Below are 23320 nucleotides of genomic sequence, written 5' to 3'. Positions count from 1 at the left end.
GCTGATTTAGATATTCTAGTTTTATTTCAATTATTATTATTGACCCATAGTGAGTGTCAAAGTCGACTATCTCATCTCTACCACTTCGAGATTAGGCTTGATACTTACTGAGTACACGTTATTTACGTACTCATACTACACTTGCTGCACTTTTTGTGCAGGACCTGAGGCAAGTACTAGTGGGGGACCTATCGTCTTACACCCACGTTATCCAGAGGCATAGTGGTGAGCTGTCTTTCTGAGCCGTTCTGCAGCTACCAGTGTCCCTTTTTATATTTACATTCTGTCTATTTTATTTCAGACAATATTTGGAGTTTTGTAAAATCTAATAAATGCTCATACACTTGTGACACCAGGTCTTGGCACACACATTGATATTATTTTCTTGAATTTAAACTAATCAGTATTTTTTTATATTCTCTGTAATATCGCTTGTAAAAGAATAAAATTTCATAGAAATTATTCTGAAAATAATTGATATATGTTTAATTTAATTGTTGGCTTGCCTAACTATAGTGTTGGGCGCCATCACGACCTATAGGTGAAATTGGGTCGTGACATTATGTGACTTGCCGGGGTAACTGGTTCGGGTCCGGTGAGGTTTTGGAATGAATTGAAACACATAGTTTCAACATTTAAAGTTTAAGTTAAATTATGATTGAATGTCGACTTATATGTAAACGACCTCGAAATAGAGTTTTGATGATTCCAATAGCTCTGTATGGTGATTTTGGACTTCTGAGCATGTCCAAAAAATTATTTGGAAGTCCGTAGTGAAATTTGGCTTGAAATGGCGAAAGCTGAATTTTTGGGAAGTTTGACCGGGGAGTTGACTTTTTGATATCGGGGATGGAATCCAGTTCTGAAAATTTTTATAGATCCGTTATGTCATTTATGACTTGTGTGCAAAATTTGAGGTCAATCGGAATTGATTTGATAGGTTTCGGCATGGAATGTAGAAGTTGGAAATTCTTAAGTTCCTTAAGCTTGAATTGGGGTATGATTCGTGGTTTTAGCGTTGTTTTAAGTGATTTGAGGTTTCAACTAAGTTCGTATGACGTTTTAGGACTTGTTCGTGTATTTGGTTTAGGTCCCGAGGGTCTCGGGTGAGTTTCAGATGGTTAACGGATCAAAATTTGGACTTAAACAACTGCTGGAATTTTTATGCTGGAAACATCGAGGCTGGAAAATCGAGGCTGGAAAAATCGAGGTTGGAAAATCGAGCTTGGAAAATCGAGGTTGGAAATTGATGTCTGGAAATCGAGGTCAGGAAATCTAGGGCAGGAAATCGAAGCTGGAAATCGAGGGCAGGAAATCGAGGCTGGAAAACAATCAAGACTGGAAAATCGAGGCTGGAAATCGAGGTCAGGAAATCGAGGGCAGCGCCTGGACAGAAACTTCAAGTAATAAAATGGGGGCTTCGTCCCATTTTCCATTTTTGACAAATTGGAGCTTGGGAAGAGGCGATTTTTGACAGATTGTCAAGGAAAATGTCACGACCCCAAATTCTCTCCGTAGGAGGTCGTGATGGCACCTAGTCTCTAAGACTAGGTAAGCCTATCATTGCAGAATAACCATAAATATCTGAAATAAATAAACTACAATTCAAATAATTACATCTCCCAAAACCCTGTAGAAATAAGTTACAAGCTTCTAAACTTTATTTTCAATGTCTCTATATATCAAGGTCTAAAGAAAAATAAGGAAGCAAAATAAAAATGATAGAAGGGGACTCCAGAGTCTGCAAACGCTGGCAAATATACCTCGAAGTCTCCGTGCACAGGTAACTCACTGACTTCTAGACTGGTAAGATGTACCTGGATCTGCACAAAAAGATGTGCAGAAGCGTAGTATGAGTACACCACAGCGGTACCCAGTAAGTGCCAAGCCTAACCTCGGTAGAGTAGTGACGAGGTCAGGTCGGGCCCTACTGGAGAATAGATAATGACATGGAAAAATGTTTAAATAATTTAATAAGATAAAATGATAATGGAAATGAATCAAGTAGTATGTCATATTTAATTGCACCAAATAATGTCAAATAAATACCTCGTGGAAACAAAATAGAATTTCTTTTCAATTTTAAGAAATATCACAATAAAAATCAAAGGCAACTACGGCCATAAATCAATATCATCAAGGGCACTACCGAGGTACCGCCTCGTAGTCCCAAATCATAATTAAATTCACAATATCTCATTTCCGTATCTCACCGCGGGAGCCTTCTGTCACGACCCAACTGGAGGGTCATGACTAGCACCCGGGCCATACTTGCCGAGCACCAACGTACATTTTATCTAACCTTCCTTATTATCTTTAAGGGCCGACAAGACCAATATAAATGAAAGACATGGATCATGAACATCCAACAATGAAAGATAATGTCATGAACATACGTAACATGGGACGACAAGACTGTCAAGAAACTATATATAAGGTACGAGCTACCATGGTGCCATGAAAGACTATACAACAAAAATCAGCCGACAAGGCATTCCAAACCATACATGAGTCGACACCTGTCTATGAGCCTCTAAAAGAACATAAGTGCTACAACATTGCCGGAACAGGGGCCCGACATACCCATAATGTCTATAACAAAAATGCATACCAAGACCACGGCAAGTCCGGAGAAAGGATCTTGCCAATAACGCTGAACCGGATAGCCTACTGTGATGGGGGAGCTGCGTCTACCCGTCTATCAGGACCTGCAGCACGACATGCAGCATCCACAAATAAAAAGGACGTCAGTACGAATAAAGTACTGAGTATGTAAGGCAGAATAGCATAAGTAAGAACAATAATGTAAACAGTGATAGGGAATATACAACCTATGACATCTGGGTACCTCTGAGGGCTACTGACATGAAATACATGATACATACATATATATATACATAAACGTTTAAAACATATGCCTTTGTGGGCATCATCATCATCATATCGTACCCGGCCATAATAGGCTCGGTAAAACGTACCCGGCCATCATAGGGCTCGGTAGAATCGTACCCGGCCACGTGGAGCTCGGTAAAACCCAACTGATCAGTGGTTGCACAATAGGTGCCGTACCCGGCCGACTATAGCGCGGCTCGGTAGAGTAAAATAGATACATATATATGATGCATGCTGGACTCATTGGGATCACATTTTGAACCTTTCGGAGTGACATAAGGTTGGTATCCTTCGTACACGTTATTAGGATTAACTCATCATCAAGAAACTTATAAGAATCAGGAACTACCAACAACATTGATAATATAAGAATAAGAGAAGTAACATCAATACCAATCGTTTCATAAGAAGGGCAGCAATGTAAGTACTGCTAGCTTCTAAGAGTAGAGTATCTTTGGGAGCTCGTTCATTACATTATGTACAATTGGAGTCGTGCAAAAGAATGAAGGGGATAGCCTCACATACCTTGTATATACTGCCCAACCTCAAGCTATGCAAATATCACGACTCCTTAGTCTACAATAAAAGAAATGACACTATCATTATCGTTTAAGCGTCGTAACTATTATGTATCGACCGCAACCTATTTTACGATGAAACGGACAGCACCTCCCCTATTTATATGACTTCACACAAGTCAATACAATCACCAAACAGCCCAAACAACATCATTAATAATCATATTGAGCCTCCAAAACAGTCCACCAACTAACAACGTTACTACCAAGCCTTTCGATATATATTTCACAAGTTCTAGCATCAACGACTTAGCCACAACTTGGATAATCTTAAATATATATAGAGTAAGAGGTTCATTACCTTTAAACAGAAAGAACAACTCCAATTTGACCTTAATTTTCCACGAAATATCCCTTCAATTCTGCCACAAGAACAAGGAAGCGAAACTAGCAATTAATTCGGGTTTTTCGGCACTAGAATTACTTTAGAAGACTTGAAATCACCTAGGGTTGATATTAAAAACTTGAAGGTGTATTTACAGAACATAAAGCACTTAAAACAACCTCCCACACGAGCTGGAACAACACAAAAATCAGCAACAACAAGAAGAACAAGAAACTTACTAGCGCCACGGGATTCCCGATATTTGATTTGTGTTGTTTGCCCTTTGTTTGGATCTTGGATCATGAGAGAACCTTGAGAGACTGTTTTTAGGGTTATAAGGTCTGAATATACTGAAAAATAATGACTTAAAACGGGGTTGAGTTATCTTATATATGTCCAAATGTCTTAAACCGCCTTTGTGGGCCCCATAGAGAGCAGCTTGGCGCACTCTCGCGAAAACGCGAATATCTCTCTATTCCGAGATCGTATCGACGAACGGTTTAATGCGTTGGAAACTAGACTCATAGATCTTCAATTTGATAGGTAGATCACCCCATAATTCCAAGCACATTGGGAGTAAAATGCAGTAACATTTGACCTAAAGTTTAAGTAAAATTATAAACCTAAGTTGCGACAACTTTTATCGACTTTTATTTCATAACTCGCTTGACTTCAAGACTTATGATGCGGATATTATATGATTCAAATACATTAAAACAAGACCTCTTGGGACAGTTAATCACCTCTAGTGTTATCCGAAAATACGGGTTACAACATCCTTGATTAGCTTAACTTCAAATACTTGTTAACCACTCTTATACACCCTTGTATCGTTTAAGACCAATAGGATTAACTTATTATCATCTCAAAGATAATCTCTTCTTGGATTTACGTCGACTACCTTACGGCGTGATCTATGATATGCGAATTTGGGTTGTAACATCCTCTCCCCCTTAGGAACATTCGTCCTCGAATGTAAGGGTTTATGGGGTGTCTAACTCATCGTGGATTCCGACGGAGATTTCCGGCTGAGTTTCCCCCATAAAATGGACACTAGCCAAACTTGCAAGCAGTTAAACCCAACCTATGGCCATACAAGACTATACAAAGCATTATGGATATGTACATTATCTGCATATCACCATTTTGTATTTAAAAAAAGAGTATTCACAAGCTATTGCTTACCTCATAGAGCCGTTTCACCTTATAATGCGTCCTTCTTTCCCCCGGTATCCTCGTTATTTTCACTCTGGAATAGGTAAGGGTATTTAGACTTCATCTCCTCTTCTGCTTCCCATGTCATTTCTTCTATATTCTTGTTCCTCCATAATACTTTCACGGAAGCTACATCCTTTGTTCTCAGCTTGCGGACTTGTCGATCTAATATAGCCACTGGCAGTTCATCATATGATAGATCCTTTGTAACTTGTACATCTTTGATAGGGATGACCCGAGAAGGGTCTCCAATACATTTCCTCAACATAGATACATGGAATACCGGGTGGACAAATTCCAATTCAGATGGCAATTCTAACTCGTAAGCAACCTGTCCAATTCGTCGAAGAATTTTGTACGGCCCAATATACCGTGGACTCAACTTACCCTTCTTCCCAAAACGCATAACACCCTTCATCGGCGAGATCTTCAGGAAAACCCAATCACCAACCTCAAATTCCAGATCACGACGTCGGACGTCGGAATAAGACTTTTGCCTGCTTTGTGCCGTCCTCAGTCTCTCTTGTATCACTTTCACCTTCTCAATGGCTTGGTGAATCAAATCTGGCCCATATAATTCTGTCTCACCGACTTCGAACCATCCAACTGGTGATCTACATCTCCTCCCGTACAGTGCCTCATACGGGGCCATTTTAATACTGGAATGGTAGCTATTATTGTAGGCAAATTCTATAAGTGCCAGATGGTCATCCCAATTCCCCTTAAAATCTAGAACACATGCTCGTAGCATATCTTCCAGCGTCTGGATGGTACGTTCAGCCTGTCCGTCAGTCTGCGGATGGAATGCAGTGCTGAGATTTACTTGTGTGCCTAAACCCTTCTGAAAAGACCTCCAAAAGTTAGCCGTAAATTGAGCTCCTCGGTCTGATATAATAGATACCGGCACACCATGAAGCCTAACAATCTCCTTGATATACAACTTCGCATAATCTTCAGCCGTGTAAGTTGTCTTAACTGGTAGAAAATGGGCAGATTTTGTAAGTCGATCAACTATCACCCAAATGGAGTCAAACTTATGATAAGAGCGAGGTAATCCAATAATGAAGTCCATATTAATCACCTCCCATTTCCAGGTCGGAATCTCTATATTCTGAATCAATCCACTGGGTTTCTGATGCTCGATCTTTACTTGTTGACAATTAGGACACTGGGCTACAAATTCTGCAATAGACTTCTTCATGTTGTCCCACCAATACTGCTCCTTAACGTCATGATACATCTTTGTCGAGCCAGGATGGATAGAATATCGGGACTGATGAATCTCAATCATAATCTTCTCTCGCAACCCTGCCACACTAGGCACACATAATCGGCCCTGGTATCTCAGTGTCCCATCTCCTCCGATCTTGAAAGCTGTAATCTTACACTGCTGAATTCCCTCTCTCAATCTTACTAAGGTAGGATCTTCATATTGCCGTGCTTTTACCTCGGCTACCAAAGATGATTCTGCTGTATTCTGTACAGTAACACCTCCGTCATCAGAGTCCAACAATCTGATTCTCATATTGGCCAGCTGGTGAAGCTCTTTGGTCAACCCTTGTCTACCTGCCTCAATATGTATTAAGCTTCCCATTGACTTACGGCTGAGAGCGTCTGCCACAACATTGGCTTTACCAGGATGGTACAATATCTCGACGTCATAGTCTTTCAGTAATTCAAGCCACCTACGCTGCCTCAAATTCAACTCCTTCTGCTTGAAGATGTATTGTAAACTTTTGTGATCTGTGTAGATGTCAATATGGACGCCGTATAAGTAGTGCCGCCATATCTTCAAAGCATATATTACTGCAGCCAATTCCAAATCATGAGTCGGGTAATTCTTTTCATGCTTCTTCAATTGTCGTGATGCATAAGCAATCACCTTCCCACGTTGCATCAATACGCACCCCAAACCTATACCTGAGGCATCACAATATACCACATAACCTTCTGTTCCTTCTGGGAGAGTGAGCACTGGCGCAGATGTCAATCGATTCTTTAGCTCCTGAAAACTATGTTCACAAGAATCAGACCACTGGAACTTGGTAGCTTTCTGTGTTAACTTAGTCAATGGTGCTGATATAGAGGAAAACCCTTCTACAAACCGCCTATAATATCCTGCTAGCCCCAGGAAGCTGCGGACTTCTGACGGTGTTGTAGGTCTCGGCCAATTCTTCACTGCATCGATCTTCTGAGTGTCGACACTAATACCCTCATCAGATATCACATGGCCAAGGAATGCTACTGAGTTCAGCCAGAATTCACATTTAGAAAGCTTAGCATATAACTTATGATCCTGAAGGGTCTGTAATACTATCCGCAAGTGGCCCGCATGTTCCGCCTCCGAACGAGAATACACCAGAATGTCATCAATGAATACGATCACGAACACATCAAGATAGGGCCTGAATACACTATTCATGAGATCCATAAAAGCTGCTGGGGCATTTGTTAGCCCGAACGACATCACCAAGAACTCAAAATGCCCATATCTTGTCCGGAAGGCCGTCTTTGGAATATCCTTCTCCTTAACCCTCACCTGATGATACCCTGAACGCAAGTCAATCTTGGAGAAATACTTGGCACCCTGGAGTTGGTCAAATAGGTCATCAATTCTTGGAAGTGGATACTTGTTCTTTATTGTAAACTTATTCAACTGTCGATAATCGATACACATCCTTAACGACCCATCTTTCTTCCGCACGAACAAGACTGGTGCACCCCAAGGTGAAGTGCTAGGCCTAATGAAACCCTTATCCAGCAAGTCCTTCAACTGAACCTTCAACTCTCGCAACTCTGCCGGGGCCATCCTGTATGGAGGGATAGAGATCGGTTGAGTGTCAGGCAACACATCAATGCTAAACTCAATCTCCCTTTCAGGAGGAAGGCCTGGGAGTTCATCTGGGAAAACATATGGAAATTCATTGACCACGGGGATGGATTGTAGAGTAGGCGGCTTCGCCTCCACATCCCTAACACGAACAAGATGATAAATGTAACCTTTTGAGATCATCTTCCTTGCCTTAAGATAGGAAATAAACCTACCTTTCGGCATAGCAATGTTCCCCTTCCATTCAATGGTGGGTTCACCCGGAAACTGAAACCTAACCATCTTCGTACGACAGTCAACAGTTGCATAGCATGAGGCCAACCAGTCCATTCCCATTATCACATCGAAATCAACCATTTCTAACTCAAATAAATTTGCCGAGGTTTGACGACTACAAATCATCACAGTGCAACCTTTATATACCCTTCTAGCAATCACAGAATCTCCTAACGGAGTGGATACCGCAAGTGGTTTACTTATCAATTCAGGTTCAATGCCAAACTTATTAGCCACAAAGGGTGTAACATATGATAAGGTAGATCCTGGATCAATTAGCGCATATACATCATAAGAAAACACAGACAATATACCTGTAACAACATCCGGAGACGATTCGAGATCTTGTCGACCTACTAGAGCATAGGTTCGATTTTGAGCACCACTCGAACTCGGCACTGAACCTCTACCTCTACCACGACCTGTCGACTGTTGAAAACCTTGTGCTGGAGGTCGAACTGATGAGGAAGAACCAGACACAGATCCAGTCGGTTGAGCCATACCACCACCTCCTCTGTTAGGACAATCCCGCATCATATGGCCACGCTGTCCGCAAGAATAGCACGCATCGGAACCTCGACGGCACAGTCCAAAGTGGGCCTTGCCGCACTGATCACAACGAGGTGTTGGGGGTCTCGTCTGACTAGTATCTCTATGAAATTGTGAGCCTGATGCCCTCGAACTCTGACCTGAACCAGAATAGGTAAATCGATCATACCGAGGCCTCTGAAACTGTGGAGGAGCACTAGCTACAGGTGGCGCCGAACTCCTCGAAGATTGGGGCCTGATACTGCCTCTGAACTCATCAGAATACCCTGCAAATCTTGCCCTCTTATGCTGGCCCCTATCCTGCTCCCTATCTGCCCTTTGCTGGCGCTTACGATCCTCTAGGGTCTGGGCATAAGCCTGAATACGGGAAATATCCATGCCCTCTACCAAGGAGGCTGTTGTGCACTCATTTATCAGATGTGGTCCCAACCCGTTCACGAACAGATGCACCCTATCACTCATCTCTGACACCATATGGGGAGCATACCTTGCTAAAGAATCAAACTGTATACTATACTCTCGTACACTCATATTACCCTGTCGAAGGTTCAAGAACTTATCAGCTCTTGCTCGTCGTATCTCAACTGGCAAGTAGTGACGAAGAAAGGCCTCAGAAAATTCCTTCCACACGGCTAGAGGAGCGTTCGGACCCCTAGATCTCTCCCAACTATCATACCAGAAAACCGCTAAATCCCGTAACCGATAAGAAGCCAACTCTACTGCCTCCGTATCACTAGCATGCATAACCCGCAATGTACGATGAACCTGATCAATAAATGTTTGTGGGTCCTCCTTGGGATCTGATCCGGTAAACACTGGAGGGTCTAGATTAATAAAATCACGAACTCTCGCACTAACCGGTTTATCAGCAACACCGGTATTCTGCCTCTGAGCCTGAGCAGCTACCAAGCTAGTCAACAACTGCACTGCACTGCGCATATCGTGGTCTGTAGTGCCAGACGGTGGAACTGGATGTACTGGGTGCCTCCTAATATCCTCTGGAGGAGACGGAGAGGTATGAGACGGCATCTCACTCTGAGCCTCACTTTGGCCTGCTCTGGCTGGAGGGACCTGAATGTTACCCTCGCCCACAGCTGTATCAAGCCGTTTACTAATCGCTTGCTTCCTAGTCGAAGGCATCGCTGAAAGAAAACAATGTGAATATTAGATATGAACACTTACAACTCAACTCTACGCACGATCTAGATTTAGGAAGAAGGTAACAACCCTAGATGTCATGTAGCCTCCTGATTATAAATGTGGCGCGCTACACATCCATAATCAAAACTCTACTAGACACGGCTCATAGACAACCCCTAGGATAGACTTGCTCTGATACCAAGTTTGTCACGACCCAACTGGAGGGTCATGACTAGCACCCGGGCCATACTTGCCGAGCACCAACGTACATTTTATCTAACCTTCCTTATTATCTTTAAGGGCCGACAAGACCAATATAAATGAAAGACATGGATCATGAACATCCAACAATGAAAGATAATGTCATGAACATACGTAACATGGGACGACAAGACTGTCAAGAAACTATATATAAGGTACGAGCTACCATGGTGCCATGAAAGACTATACAACAAAAATCAGCCGACAAGGCATTCCAAACCATACATGAGTCGACACCTGTCTATGAGCCTCTAAAAGAACATAAGTGCTACAACATTGCCGGAACAGGGCCCCGACATACCCATAATGTCTATAACAAAAATGCATACCAAGACCACGGCAAGTCCGGAGAAAGGATCTTGCCAATAACGCTGAACCGGATAGCCTACTGTGATGGGGGAGCTGCGTCTACCCGTCTATCAGGACCTGCAGCACGACATGCAGCATCCACAAATAAAAAGGACGTCAGTACGAATAAAGTACTGAGTATGTAAGGCAGAATAGCATAAGTAAGAACAATAATGTAAACAGTGATAGGGAATATACAACCTATGACATCTGGGTACCTCTGAGGGCTACTGACATGAAATACATGATACATACATATATATATACATAAACGTTTAAAACATATGCCTTTGTGGGCATCATCATCATCATATCGTACCCGGCCATAATAGGCTCGGTAAAACGTACCCGGCCATCATAGGGCTCGGTAGAATCGTACCCGGCCACGTGGAGCTCGGTAAAACCCAACTGATCAGTGGTTGCACAATAGGTGCCATACCCGGCCAACTATAGCGCGGCTCGGTAGAGTAAAATAGATACATATATATGATGCATGCTGGACTCATTGGAATCACATTTTGAACCTTTCGGAGTGACATAAGGTTGGTATCCTTCGTACACGTTATTAGGATTAACTCATCATCAAGAAACTTATAAGAATCAGGAACTACCAACAACATTGATAATATAAGAATAAGAGAAGTAACATCAATACCAATCGTTTCATAAGAAGGGCAGCAATGTAAGTACTGCTAGCTTCTAAGAGTAGAGTATCTTTGGGAGCTCGTTCATTACATTATGTACAATTGGAGTCGTGCAAAAGAATGAAGGGGATAGCCTCACATACCTTGTATATACTGCCCAACCTCAAGCTATGCAAATATCACGACTCCTTAGTCTACAATAAAAGAAATGACACTATCATTATCGTTTAAGCGTCGTAACTATTATGTATCGACCGCAACCTATTTTACGATGAAACGGACAGCACCTCCCCTATTTATATGACTTCACACAAGTCAATACAATCACCAAACAGCCCAAACAACATCATTAATAATCATATTGAGCCTCCAAAACAGTCCACCAACTAACAACGTTACTACCAAGCCTTTCGATATATATTTCACAAGTTCTAGCATCAACGACTTAGCCACAACTTGGATAATCTTAAATATATATAGAGTAAGAGGTTCATTACCTTTAAACAGAAAGAACAACTCCAATTTGACCTTAATTTTCCACGAAATATCCCTTCAATTCTGCCACAAGAACAAGGAAGCGAAACTAGCAATTAATTCGGGTTTTTCGGCACTAGAATTACTTTAGAAGACTTGAAATCACCTAGGGTTGATATTAAAAACTTGAAGGTGTATTTACAGAACATAAAGCACTTAAAACAACCTCCCACACGAGCTGGAACAACACAAAAATCAGCAACAACAAGAAGAACAAGAAACTTACTAGCGCCACGGGATTCCCGATATTTGATTTGTGTTGTTTGCCCTTTGTTTGGATCTTGGATCATGAGAGAACCTTGAGAGACTGTTTTTAGGGTTATAAGGTCTGAATATACTGAAAAATAATGACTTAAAACGGGGTTGAGTTATCTTATATATGTCCAAATGTCTTAAACCGCCTTTGTGGGCCCCATAGAGAGCAGCTTGGCGCACTCTCGCGAAAACGCGAATATCTCTCTATTCCGAGATCGTATCGACGAACGGTTTAATGCGTTGGAAACTAGACTCATAGATCTTCAATTTGATAGGTAGATCACCCCATAATTCCAAGCACATTGGGAGTAAAATGCAGTAACATTTGACCTAAAGTTTAAGTAAAATTATAAACCTAAGTTGCGACAACTTTTATCGACTTTTATTTCATAACTCGCTTGACTTCAAGACTTATGATGCGGATATTATATGATTCAAATACATTAAAACAAGACCTCTTGGGACAGTTAATCACCTCTAGTGTTATCCGAAAATACGGGTTACAACATCCTTGATTAGCTTAACTTCAAATACTTGTTAACCACTCTTATACACCCTTGTATCGTTTAAGACCAATAGGATTAACTTATTATCATCTCAAAGATAATCTCTTCTTGGATTTACGTCGACTACCTTACGGCGTGATCTATGATATGCGAATTTGGGTTGTAACATCCTCTCCCCCTTAGGAACATTCGTCCTCGAATGTAAGGGTTTATGGGGTGTCTAACTCATCGTGGATTCCGACGGAGATTTCCGGCTGAGTTTCCCCCATAAAATGGACACTAGCCAAACTTGCAAGCAGTTAAACCCAACCTATGGCCATACAAGACTATACAAAGCATTATGGATATGTACATTATCTGCATATCACCATTTTGTATTTAAAAAAAGAGTATTCACAAGCTATTGCTTACCTCATAGAGCCGTTTCACCTTATAATGCGTCCTTCTTTCCCCCGGTATCCTCGTTATTTTCACTCTGGAATAGGTAAGGGTATTTAGACTTCATCTCCTCTTCTGCTTCCCATGTCATTTCTTCTATATTCTTGTTCCTCCATAATACTTTCACGGAAGCTACATCCTTTGTTCTCAGCTTGCGGACTTGTCGATCTAATATAGCCACTGGCAGTTCATCATATGATAGATCCTTTGTAACTTGTACATCTTTGATAGGGATGACCCGAGAAGGGTCTCCAATACATTTCCTCAACATAGATACATGGAATACCGGGTGGACAAATTCCAATTCAGATGGCAATTCTAACTCGTAAGCAACCTGTCCAATTCGTCGAAGAATTTTGTACGGCCCAATATACCGTGGACTCAACTTACCCTTCTTCCCAAAACGCATAACACCCTTCATCGGCGAGATCTTCAGGAAAACCCAATCACCAACCTCAAATTCCAGATCACGACGTCGGACGTCGGAATAAGACTTTTGCCTGCTTTGTGCCGTCCTCAGTCTCTCTTGTATCACTTTCACCTTCTCAATGGCTTGGTGAATCAAATCTGGCCCATATAATTCTGTCTCACCGACTTCGAACCATCCAACTGGTGATCTACATCTCCTCCCGTACAGTGCCTCATACGGGGCCATTTTAATACTGGAATGGTAGCTATTATTGTAGGCAAATTCTATAAGTGCCAGATGGTCATCCCAATTCCCCTTAAAATCTAGAACACATGCTCGTAGCATATCTTCCAGCGTCTGGATGGTACGTTCAGCCTGTCCGTCAGTCTGCGGATGGAATGCAGTGCTGAGATTTACTTGTGTGCCTAAACCCTTCTGAAAAGACCTCCAAAAGTTAGCCGTAAATTGAGCTCCTCGGTCTGATATAATAGATACCGGCACACCATGAAGCCTAACAATCTCCTTGATATACAACTTCGCATAATCTTCAGCCGTGTAAGTTGTCTTAACTGGTAGAAAATGGGCAGATTTTGTAAGTCGATCAACTATCACCCAAATGGAGTCAAACTTATGATAAGAGCGAGGTAATCCAATAATGAAGTCCATATTAATCACCTCCCATTTCCAGGTCGGAATCTCTATATTCTGAATCAATCCACTGGGTTTCTGATGCTCGATCTTTACTTGTTGACAATTAGGACACTGGGCTACAAATTCTGCAATAGACTTCTTCATGTTGTCCCACCAATACTGCTCCTTAACGTCATGATACATCTTTGTCGAGCCAGGATGGATAGAATATCGGGACTGATGAATCTCAATCATAATCTTCTCTCGCAACCCTGCCACACTAGGCACACATAATCGGCCCTGGTATCTCAGTGTCCCATCTCCTCCGATCTTGAAAGCTGTAATCTTACACTGCTGAATTCCCTCTCTCAATCTTACTAAGGTAGGATCTTCATATTGCCGTGCTTTTACCTCGGCTACCAAAGATGATTCTGCTGTATTCTGTACAGTAACACCTCCGTCATCAGAGTCCAACAATCTGATTCTCATATTGGCCAGCTGGTGAAGCTCTTTGGTCAACCCTTGTCTACCTGCCTCAATATGTATTAAGCTTCCCATTGACTTACGGCTGAGAGCGTCTGCCACAACATTGGCTTTACCAGGATGGTACAATATCTCGACGTCATAGTCTTTCAGTAATTCAAGCCACCTACGCTGCCTCAAATTCAACTCCTTCTGCTTGAAGATGTATTGTAAACTTTTGTGATCTGTGTAGATGTCAATATGGACGCCGTATAAGTAGTGCCGCCATATCTTCAAAGCATATATTACTGCAGCCAATTCCAAATCATGAGTCGGGTAATTCTTTTCATGCTTCTTCAATTGTCGTGATGCATAAGCAATCACCTTCCCACGTTGCATCAATACGCACCCCAAACCTATACCTGAGGCATCACAATATACCACATAACCTTCTGTTCCTTCTGGGAGAGTGAGCACTGGCGCAGATGTCAATCGATTCTTTAGCTCCTGAAAACTATGTTCACAAGAATCAGACCACTGGAACTTGGTAGCTTTCTGTGTTAACTTAGTCAATGGTGCTGATATAGAGGAAAACCCTTCTACAAACCGCCTATAATATCCTGCTAGCCCCAGGAAGCTGCGGACTTCTGACGGTGTTGTAGGTCTCGGCCAATTCTTCACTGCATCGATCTTCTGAGTGTCGACACTAATACCCTCATCAGATATCACATGGCCAAGGAATGCTACTGAGTTCAGCCAGAATTCACATTTAGAAAGCTTAGCATATAACTTATGATCCTGAAGGGTCTGTAATACTATCCGCAAGTGGCCCGCATGTTCCGCCTCCGAACGAGAATACACCAGAATGTCATCAATGAATACGATCACGAACACATCAAGATAGGGCCTGAATACACTATTCATGAGATCCATAAAAGCTGCTGGGGCATTTGTTAGCCCGAACGACATCACCAAGAACTCAAAATGCCCATATCTTGTCCGGAAGGCCGTCTTTGGAATATCCTTCTCCTTAACCCTCACCTGATGATACCCTGAACGCAAGTCAATCTTGGAGAAATACTTGGCACCCTGGAGTTGGTCAAATAGGTCATCAATTCTTGGAAGTGGATACTTGTTCTTTATTGTAAACTTATTCAACTGTCGATAATCGATACACATCCTTAACGACCCATCTTTCTTCCGCACGAACAAGACTGGTGCACCCCAAGGTGAAGTGCTAGGCCTAATGAAACCCTTATCCAGCAAGTCCTTCAACTGAACCTTCAACTCTCGCAACTCTGCCGGGGCCATCCTGTATGGAGGGATAGAGATCGGTTGAGTGTCAGGCAACACATCAATGCTAAACTCAATCTCCCTTTCAGGAGGAAGGCCTGGGAGTTCATCTGGGAAAACATATGGAAATTCATTGACCACGGGGATGGATTGTAGAGTAGGCGGCTTCGCCTCCACATCCCTAACACGAACAAGATGATAAATGTAACCTTTTGAGATCATCTTCCTTGCCTTAAGATAGGAAATAAACCTACCTTTCGGCATAGCAATGTTCCCCTTCCATTCAATGGTGGGTTCACCCGGAAACTGAAACCTAACCATCTTCGTACGACAGTCAACAGTTGCATAGCATGAGGCCAACCAGTCCATTCCCATTATCACATCGAAATCAACCATTTCTAACTCAAATAAATTTGCCGAGGTTTGACGACTACAAATCATCACAGTGCAACCTTTATATACCCTTCTAGCAATCACAGAATCTCCTAACGGAGTGGATACCGCAAGTGGTTTACTTATCAATTCAGGTTCAATGCCAAACTTATTAGCCACAAAGGGTGTAACATATGATAAGGTAGATCCTGGATCAATTAGCGCATATACATCATAAGAAAACACAGACAATATACCTGTAACAACATCCGGAGACGATTCGAGATCTTGTCGACCTACTAGAGCATAGGTTCGATTTTGAGCACCACTCGAACTCGGCACTGAACCTCTACCTCTACCACGACCTGTCGACTGTTGAAAACCTTGTGCTGGAGGTCGAACTGATGAGGAAGAACCAGACACAGATCCAGTCGGTTGAGCCATACCACCACCTCCTCTGTTAGGACAATCCCGCATCATATGGCCACGCTGTCCGCAAGAATAGCACGCATCGGAACCTCGACGGCACAGTCCAAAGTGGGCCTTGCCGCACTGATCACAACGAGGTGTTGGGGGTCTCGTCTGACTAGTATCTCTATGAAATTGTGAGCCTGATGCCCTCGAACTCTGACCTGAACCAGAATAGGTAAATCGATCATACCGAGGCCTCTGAAACTGTGGAGGAGCACTAGCTACAGGTGGCGCCGAACTCCTCGAAGATTGGGGCCTGATACTGCCTCTGAACTCATCAGAATACCCTGCAAATCTTGCCCTCTTATGCTGGCCCCTATCCTGCTCCCTATCTGCCCTTTGCTGGCGCTTACGATCCTCTAGGGTCTGGGCATAAGCCTGAATACGGGAAATATCCATGCCCTCTACCAAGGAGGCTGTTGTGCACTCATTTATCAGATGTGGTCCCAACCCGTTCACGAACAGATGCACCCTATCACTCATCTCTGACACCATATGGGGAGCATACCTTGCTAAAGAATCAAACTGTATACTATACTCTCGTACACTCATATTACCCTGTCGAAGGTTCAAGAACTTATCAGCTCTTGCTCGTCGTATCTCAACTGGCAAGTAGTGACGAAGAAAGGCCTCAGAAAATTCCTTCCACACGGCTAGAGGAGCGTTCGGACCCCTAGATCTCTCCCAACTATCATACCAGAAAACCGCTAAATCCCGTAACCGATAAGAAGCCAACTCTACTGCCTCCGTATCACTAGCATGCATAACCCGCAATGTACGATGAACCTGATCAATAAATGTTTGTGGGTCCTCCTTGGGATCTGATCCGGTAAACACTGGAGGGTCTAGATTAATAAAATCACGAACTCTCGCACTAACCGGTTTATCAGCAACACCGGTATTCTGCCTCTGAGCCTGAGCAGCTACCAAGCTAGTCAACAACTGCACTGCACTGCGCATATCGTGGTCTGTAGTGCCAGACGGTGGAACTGGATGTACTGGGTGCCTCCTAATATCCTCTGGAGGAGACGGAGAGGTATGAGACGGCATCTCACTCTGAGCCTCACTTTGGCCTGCTCTGGCTGGAGGGACCTGAATGTTACCCTCGCCCACAGCTGTATCAAGCCGTTTACTAATCGCTTGCTTCCTAGTCGAAGGCATCGCTGAAAGAAAACAATGTGAATATTAGATATGAACACTTACAACTCAACTCTACGCACGATCTAGATTTAGGAAGAAGGTAACAACCCTAGATGTCATGTAGCCTCCTGATTATAAATGTGGCGCGCTACACATCCATAATCAAAACTCTACTAGACACGGCTCATAGACAACCCCTAGGATAGACTTGCTCTGATACCAAGTTTGTCACGACCCAACTGGAGGGTCATGACTAGCACCCGGGCCATACTTGCCGAGCACCAACGTACATTTTATCTAACCTTCCTTATTATCTTTAAGGGCCGACAAGACCAATATAAATGAAAGACATGGATCATGAACATCCAACAATGAAAGATAATGTCATGAACATACGTAACATGGGACGACAAGACTGTCAAGAAACTATATATAAGGTACGAGCTACCATGGTGCCATGAAAGACTATACAACAAAAATCAGCCGACAAGGCATTCCAAACCATACATGAGTCGACACCTGTCTATGAGCCTCTAAAAGAACATAAGTGCTACAACATTGCCGGAACAGGGGCCCGACATACCCATAATGTCTATAACAAAAATGCATACCAAGACCACGGCAAGTCCGGAGAAAGGATCTTGCCAATAACGCTGAACCGGATAGCCTACTGTGATGGGGGAGCTGCGTCTACCCGTCTATCAGGACCTGCAGCACGACATGCAGCATCCACAAATAAAAAGGACGTCAGTACGAATAAAGTACTGAGTATGTAAGGCAGAATAGCATAAGTAAGAACAATAATGTAAACAGTGATAGGGAATATACAACCTATGACATCTGGGTACCTCTGAGGGCTACTGACATGAAATACATGATACATACATATATATATACATAAACGTTTAAAACATATGCCTTTGTGGGCATCATCATCATCATATCGTACCCGGCCATAATAGGCTCGGTAAAACGTACCCGGCCATCATAGGGCTCGGTAGAATCGTACCCGGCCACGTGGAGCTCGGTAAAACCCAACTGATCAGTGGTTGCACAATAGGTGCCATACCCGGCCGACTATAGCGCGGCTCGGTAGAGTAAAATAGATACATATATATGATGCATGCTGGACTCATTGGGATCACATTTTGAACCTTTTGGAGTGACATAAGGTTGGTATCCTTCGTACACGTTATTAGGATTAACTCATCATCAAGAAACTTATAAGAATCAGGAACTACCAACAACATTGATAATATAAGAATAAGAGAAGTAACATCAATACCAATCGTTTCATAAGAAGGGCAGCAATGTAAGTACTGCTAGCTTCTAAGAGTAGAGTATCTTTGGGAGCTCGTTCATTACATTATGTACAATTGGAGTCGTGCAAAAGAATGAAGGGGATAGCCTCACATACCTTGTATATACTGCCCAACCTCAAGCTATGCAAATATCACGACTCCTTAGTCTACAATAAAAGAAATGACACTATCATTATCGTTTAAGCGTCGTAACTATTATGTATCGACCGCAACCTATTTTACGATGAAACGGACAGCACCTCCCCTATTTATATGACTTCACACAAGTCAATACAATCACCAAACAGCCCAAACAACATCATTAATAATCATATTGAGCCTCCAAAACAGTCCACCAACTAACAACGTTACTACCAAGCCTTTCGATATATATTTCACAAGTTCTAGCATCAACGACTTAGCCACAACTTGGATAATCTTAAATATATATAGAGTAAGAGGTTCATTACCTTTAAACAGAAAGAACAACTCCAATTTGACCTTAATTTTCCACGAAATATCCCTTCAATTCTGCCACAAGAACAAGGAAGCGAAACTAGCAATTAATTCGGGTTTTTCGGCACTAGAATTACTTTAGAAGACTTGAAATCACCTAGGGTTGATATTAAAAACTTGAAGGTGTATTTACAGAACATAAAGCACTTAAAACAACCTCCCACACGAGCTGGAACAACACAAAAATCAGCAACAACAAGAAGAACAAGAAACTTACTAGCGCCACGGGATTCCCGATATTTGATTTGTGTTGTTTGCCCTTTGTTTGGATCTTGGATCATGAGAGAACCTTGAGAGACTGTTTTTAGGGTTATAAGGTCTGAATATACTGAAAAATAATGACTTAAAACGGGGTTGAGTTATCTTATATATGTCCAAATGTCTTAAACCGCCTTTGTGGGCCCCATAGAGAGCAGCTTGGCGCACTCTCGCGAAAACGCGAATATCTCTCTATTCCGAGATCGTATCGACGAACGGTTTAATGCGTTGGAAACTAGACTCATAGATCTTCAATTTGATAGGTAGATCACCCCATAATTCCAAGCACATTGGGAGTAAAATGCAGTAACATTTGACCTAAAGTTTAAGTAAAATTATAAACCTAAGTTGCGACAACTTTTATCGACTTTTATTTCATAACTCGCTTGACTTCAAGACTTATGATGCGGATATTATATGATTCAAATACATTAAAACAAGACCTCTTGGGACAGTTAATCACCTCTAGTGTTATCCGAAAATACGGGTTACAACATCCTTGATTAGCTTAACTTCAAATACTTGTTAACCACTCTTATACACCCTTGTATCGTTTAAGACCAATAGGATTAACTTATTATCATCTCAAAGATAATCTCTTCTTGGATTTACGTCGACTACCTTACGGCGTGATCTATGATATGCGAATTTGGGTTGTAACATCCTCTCCCCCTTAGGAACATTCGTCCTCGAATGTAAGGGTTTATGGGGTGTCTAACTCATCGTGGATTCCGACGGAGATTTCCGGCTGAGTTTCCCCCATAAAATGGACACTAGCCAAACTTGCAAGCAGTTAAACCCAACCTATGGCCATACAAGACTATACAAAGCATTATGGATATGTACATTATCTGCATATCACCATTTTGTATTTAAAAAAAGAGTATTCACAAGCTATTGCTTACCTCATAGAGCCGTTTCACCTTATAATGCGTCCTTCTTTCCCCCGGTATCCTCGTTATTTTCACTCTGGAATAGGTAAGGGTATTTAGACTTCATCTCCTCTTCTGCTTCCCATGTCATTTCTTCTATATTCTTGTTCCTCCATAATACTTTCACGGAAGCTACATCCTTTGTTCTCAGCTTGCGGACTTGTCGATCTAATATAGCCACTGGCAGTTCATCATATGATAGATCCTTTGTAACTTGTACATCTTTGATAGGGATGACCCGAGAAGGGTCTCCAATACATTTCCTCAACATAGATACATGGAATACCGGGTGGACAAATTCCAATTCAGATGGCAATTCTAACTCGTAAGCAACCTGTCCAATTCGTCGAAGAATTTTGTACGGCCCAATATACCGTGGACTCAACTTACCCTTCTTCCCAAAACGCATAACACCCTTCATCGGCGAGATCTTCAGGAAAACCCAATCACCAACCTCAAATTCCAGATCACGACGTCGGACGTCGGAATAAGACTTTTGCCTGCTTTGTGCCGTCCTCAGTCTCTCTTGTATCACTTTCACCTTCTCAATGGCTTGGTGAATCAAATCTGGCCCATATAATTCTGTCTCACCGACTTCGAACCATCCAACTGGTGATCTACATCTCCTCCCGTACAGTGCCTCATACGGGGCCATTTTAATACTGGAATGGTAGCTATTATTGTAGGCAAATTCTATAAGTGCCAGATGGTCATCCCAATTCCCCTTAAAATCTAGAACACATGCTCGTAGCATATCTTCCAGCGTCTGGATGGTACGTTCAGCCTGTCCGTCAGTCTGCGGATGGAATGCAGTGCTGAGATTTACTTGTGTGCCTAAACCCTTCTGAAAAGACCTCCAAAAGTTAGCCGTAAATTGAGCTCCTCGGTCTGATATAATAGATACCGGCACACCATGAAGCCTAACAATCTCCTTGATATACAACTTCGCATAATCTTCAGCCGTGTAAGTTGTCTTAACTGGTAGAAAATGGGCAGATTTTGTAAGTCGATCAACTATCACCCAAATGGAGTCAAACTTATGATAAGAGCGAGGTAATCCAATAATGAAGTCCATATTAATCACCTCCCATTTCCAGGTCGGAATCTCTATATTCTGAATCAATCCACTGGGTTTCTGATGCTCGATCTTTACTTGTTGACAATTAGGACACTGGGCTACAAATTCTGCAATAGACTTCTTCATGTTGTCCCACCAATACTGCTCCTTAACGTCATGATACATCTTTGTCGAGCCAGGATGGATAGAATATCGGGACTGATGAATCTCAATCATAATCTTCTCTCGCAACCCTGCCACACTAGGCACACATAATCGGCCCTGGTATCTCAGTGTCCCATCTCCTCCGATCTTGAAAGCTGTAATCTTACACTGCTGAATTCCCTCTCTCAATCTTACTAAGGTAGGATCTTCATATTGCCGTGCTTTTACCTCGGCTACCAAAGATGATTCTGCTGTATTCTGTACAGTAACACCTCCGTCATCAGAGTCCAACAATCTGATTCTCATATTGGCCAGCTGGTGAAGCTCTTTGGTCAACCCTTGTCTACCTGCCTCAATATGTATTAAGCTTCCCATTGACTTACGGCTGAGAGCGTCTGCCACAACATTGGCTTTACCAGGATGGTACAATATCTCGACGTCATAGTCTTTCAGTAATTCAAGCCACCTACGCTGCCTCAAATTCAACTCCTTCTGCTTGAAGATGTATTGTAAACTTTTGTGATCTGTGTAGATGTCAATATGGACGCCGTATAAGTAGTGCCGCCATATCTTCAAAGCATATATTACTGCAGCCAATTCCAAATCATGAGTCGGGTAATTCTTTTCATGCTTCTTCAATTGTCGTGATGCATAAGCAATCACCTTCCCACGTTGCATCAATACGCACCCCAAACCTATACCTGAGGCATCACAATATACCACATAACCTTCTGTTCCTTCTGGGAGAGTGAGCACTGGCGCAGATGTCAATCGATTCTTTAGCTCCTGAAAACTATGTTCACAAGAATCAGACCACTGGAACTTGGTAGCTTTCTGTGTTAACTTAGTCAATGGTGCTGATATAGAGGAAAACCCTTCTACAAACCGCCTATAATATCCTGCTAGCCCCAGGAAGCTGCGGACTTCTGACGGTGTTGTAGGTCTCGGCCAATTCTTCACTGCATCGATCTTCTGAGTGTCGACACTAATACCCTCATCAGATATCACATGGCCAAGGAATGCTACTGAGTTCAGCCAGAATTCACATTTAGAAAGCTTAGCATATAACTTATGATCCTGAAGGGTCTGTAATACTATCCGCAAGTGGCCCGCATGTTCCGCCTCCGAACGAGAATACACCAGAATGTCATCAATGAATACGATCACGAACACATCAAGATAGGGCCTGAATACACTATTCATGAGATCCATAAAAGCTGCTGGGGCATTTGTTAGCCCGAACGACATCACCAAGAACTCAAAATGCCCATATCTTGTCCGGAAGGCCGTCTTTGGAATATCCTTCTCCTTAACCCTCACCTGATGATACCCTGAACGCAAGTCAATCTTGGAGAAATACTTGGCACCCTGGAGTTGGTCAAATAGGTCATCAATTCTTGGAAGTGGATACTTGTTCTTTATTGTAAACTTATTCAACTGTCGATAATCGATACACATCCTTAACGACCCATCTTTCTTCCGCACGAACAAGACTGGTGCACCCCAAGGTGAAGTGCTAGGCC

The 23320-nt window shown here is 42.5% G+C and overlaps 1 protein-coding gene across 1 annotated transcript in view; it reads right to left on the bottom strand.

Moving 5' to 3' along the window:
* Window positions 1-4267: 4267 nt before the first annotated feature.
* Window positions 4268-23320, bottom strand: part of LOC142173825 (uncharacterized) — a 51289-nt gene continuing 32236 nt past the window's right edge. Inside the window, exons 4-12 of the mRNA XM_075239628.1 lie at window positions 20864-23269; window positions 20612-20752; window positions 15546-16253; window positions 13080-15485; window positions 12828-12968; window positions 7762-8469; window positions 5296-7701; window positions 5038-5184; window positions 4268-4338 (exon numbers count right to left, since the gene is read on the bottom strand). Coding sequence (XP_075095729.1) covers window positions 4268-4338; window positions 5038-5184; window positions 5296-7701; window positions 7762-8469; window positions 12828-12968; window positions 13080-15485; window positions 15546-16253; window positions 20612-20752; window positions 20864-23269 — 9134 coding nt within the window. The remainder of the gene's footprint in view (window positions 4339-5037; window positions 5185-5295; window positions 7702-7761; window positions 8470-12827; window positions 12969-13079; window positions 15486-15545; window positions 16254-20611; window positions 20753-20863; window positions 23270-23320) is intronic.

This window comes from Nicotiana tabacum, chromosome 2, assembly GCF_000715075.1.
Source record: "Nicotiana tabacum cultivar K326 chromosome 2, ASM71507v2, whole genome shotgun sequence".
NCBI classification, from domain to species: Eukaryota; Viridiplantae; Streptophyta; class Magnoliopsida; order Solanales; family Solanaceae; genus Nicotiana; species Nicotiana tabacum.
Note: the sequence above shows the minus strand (reverse complement) of the source record. Positions and strands in the feature narration are given on the sequence as shown.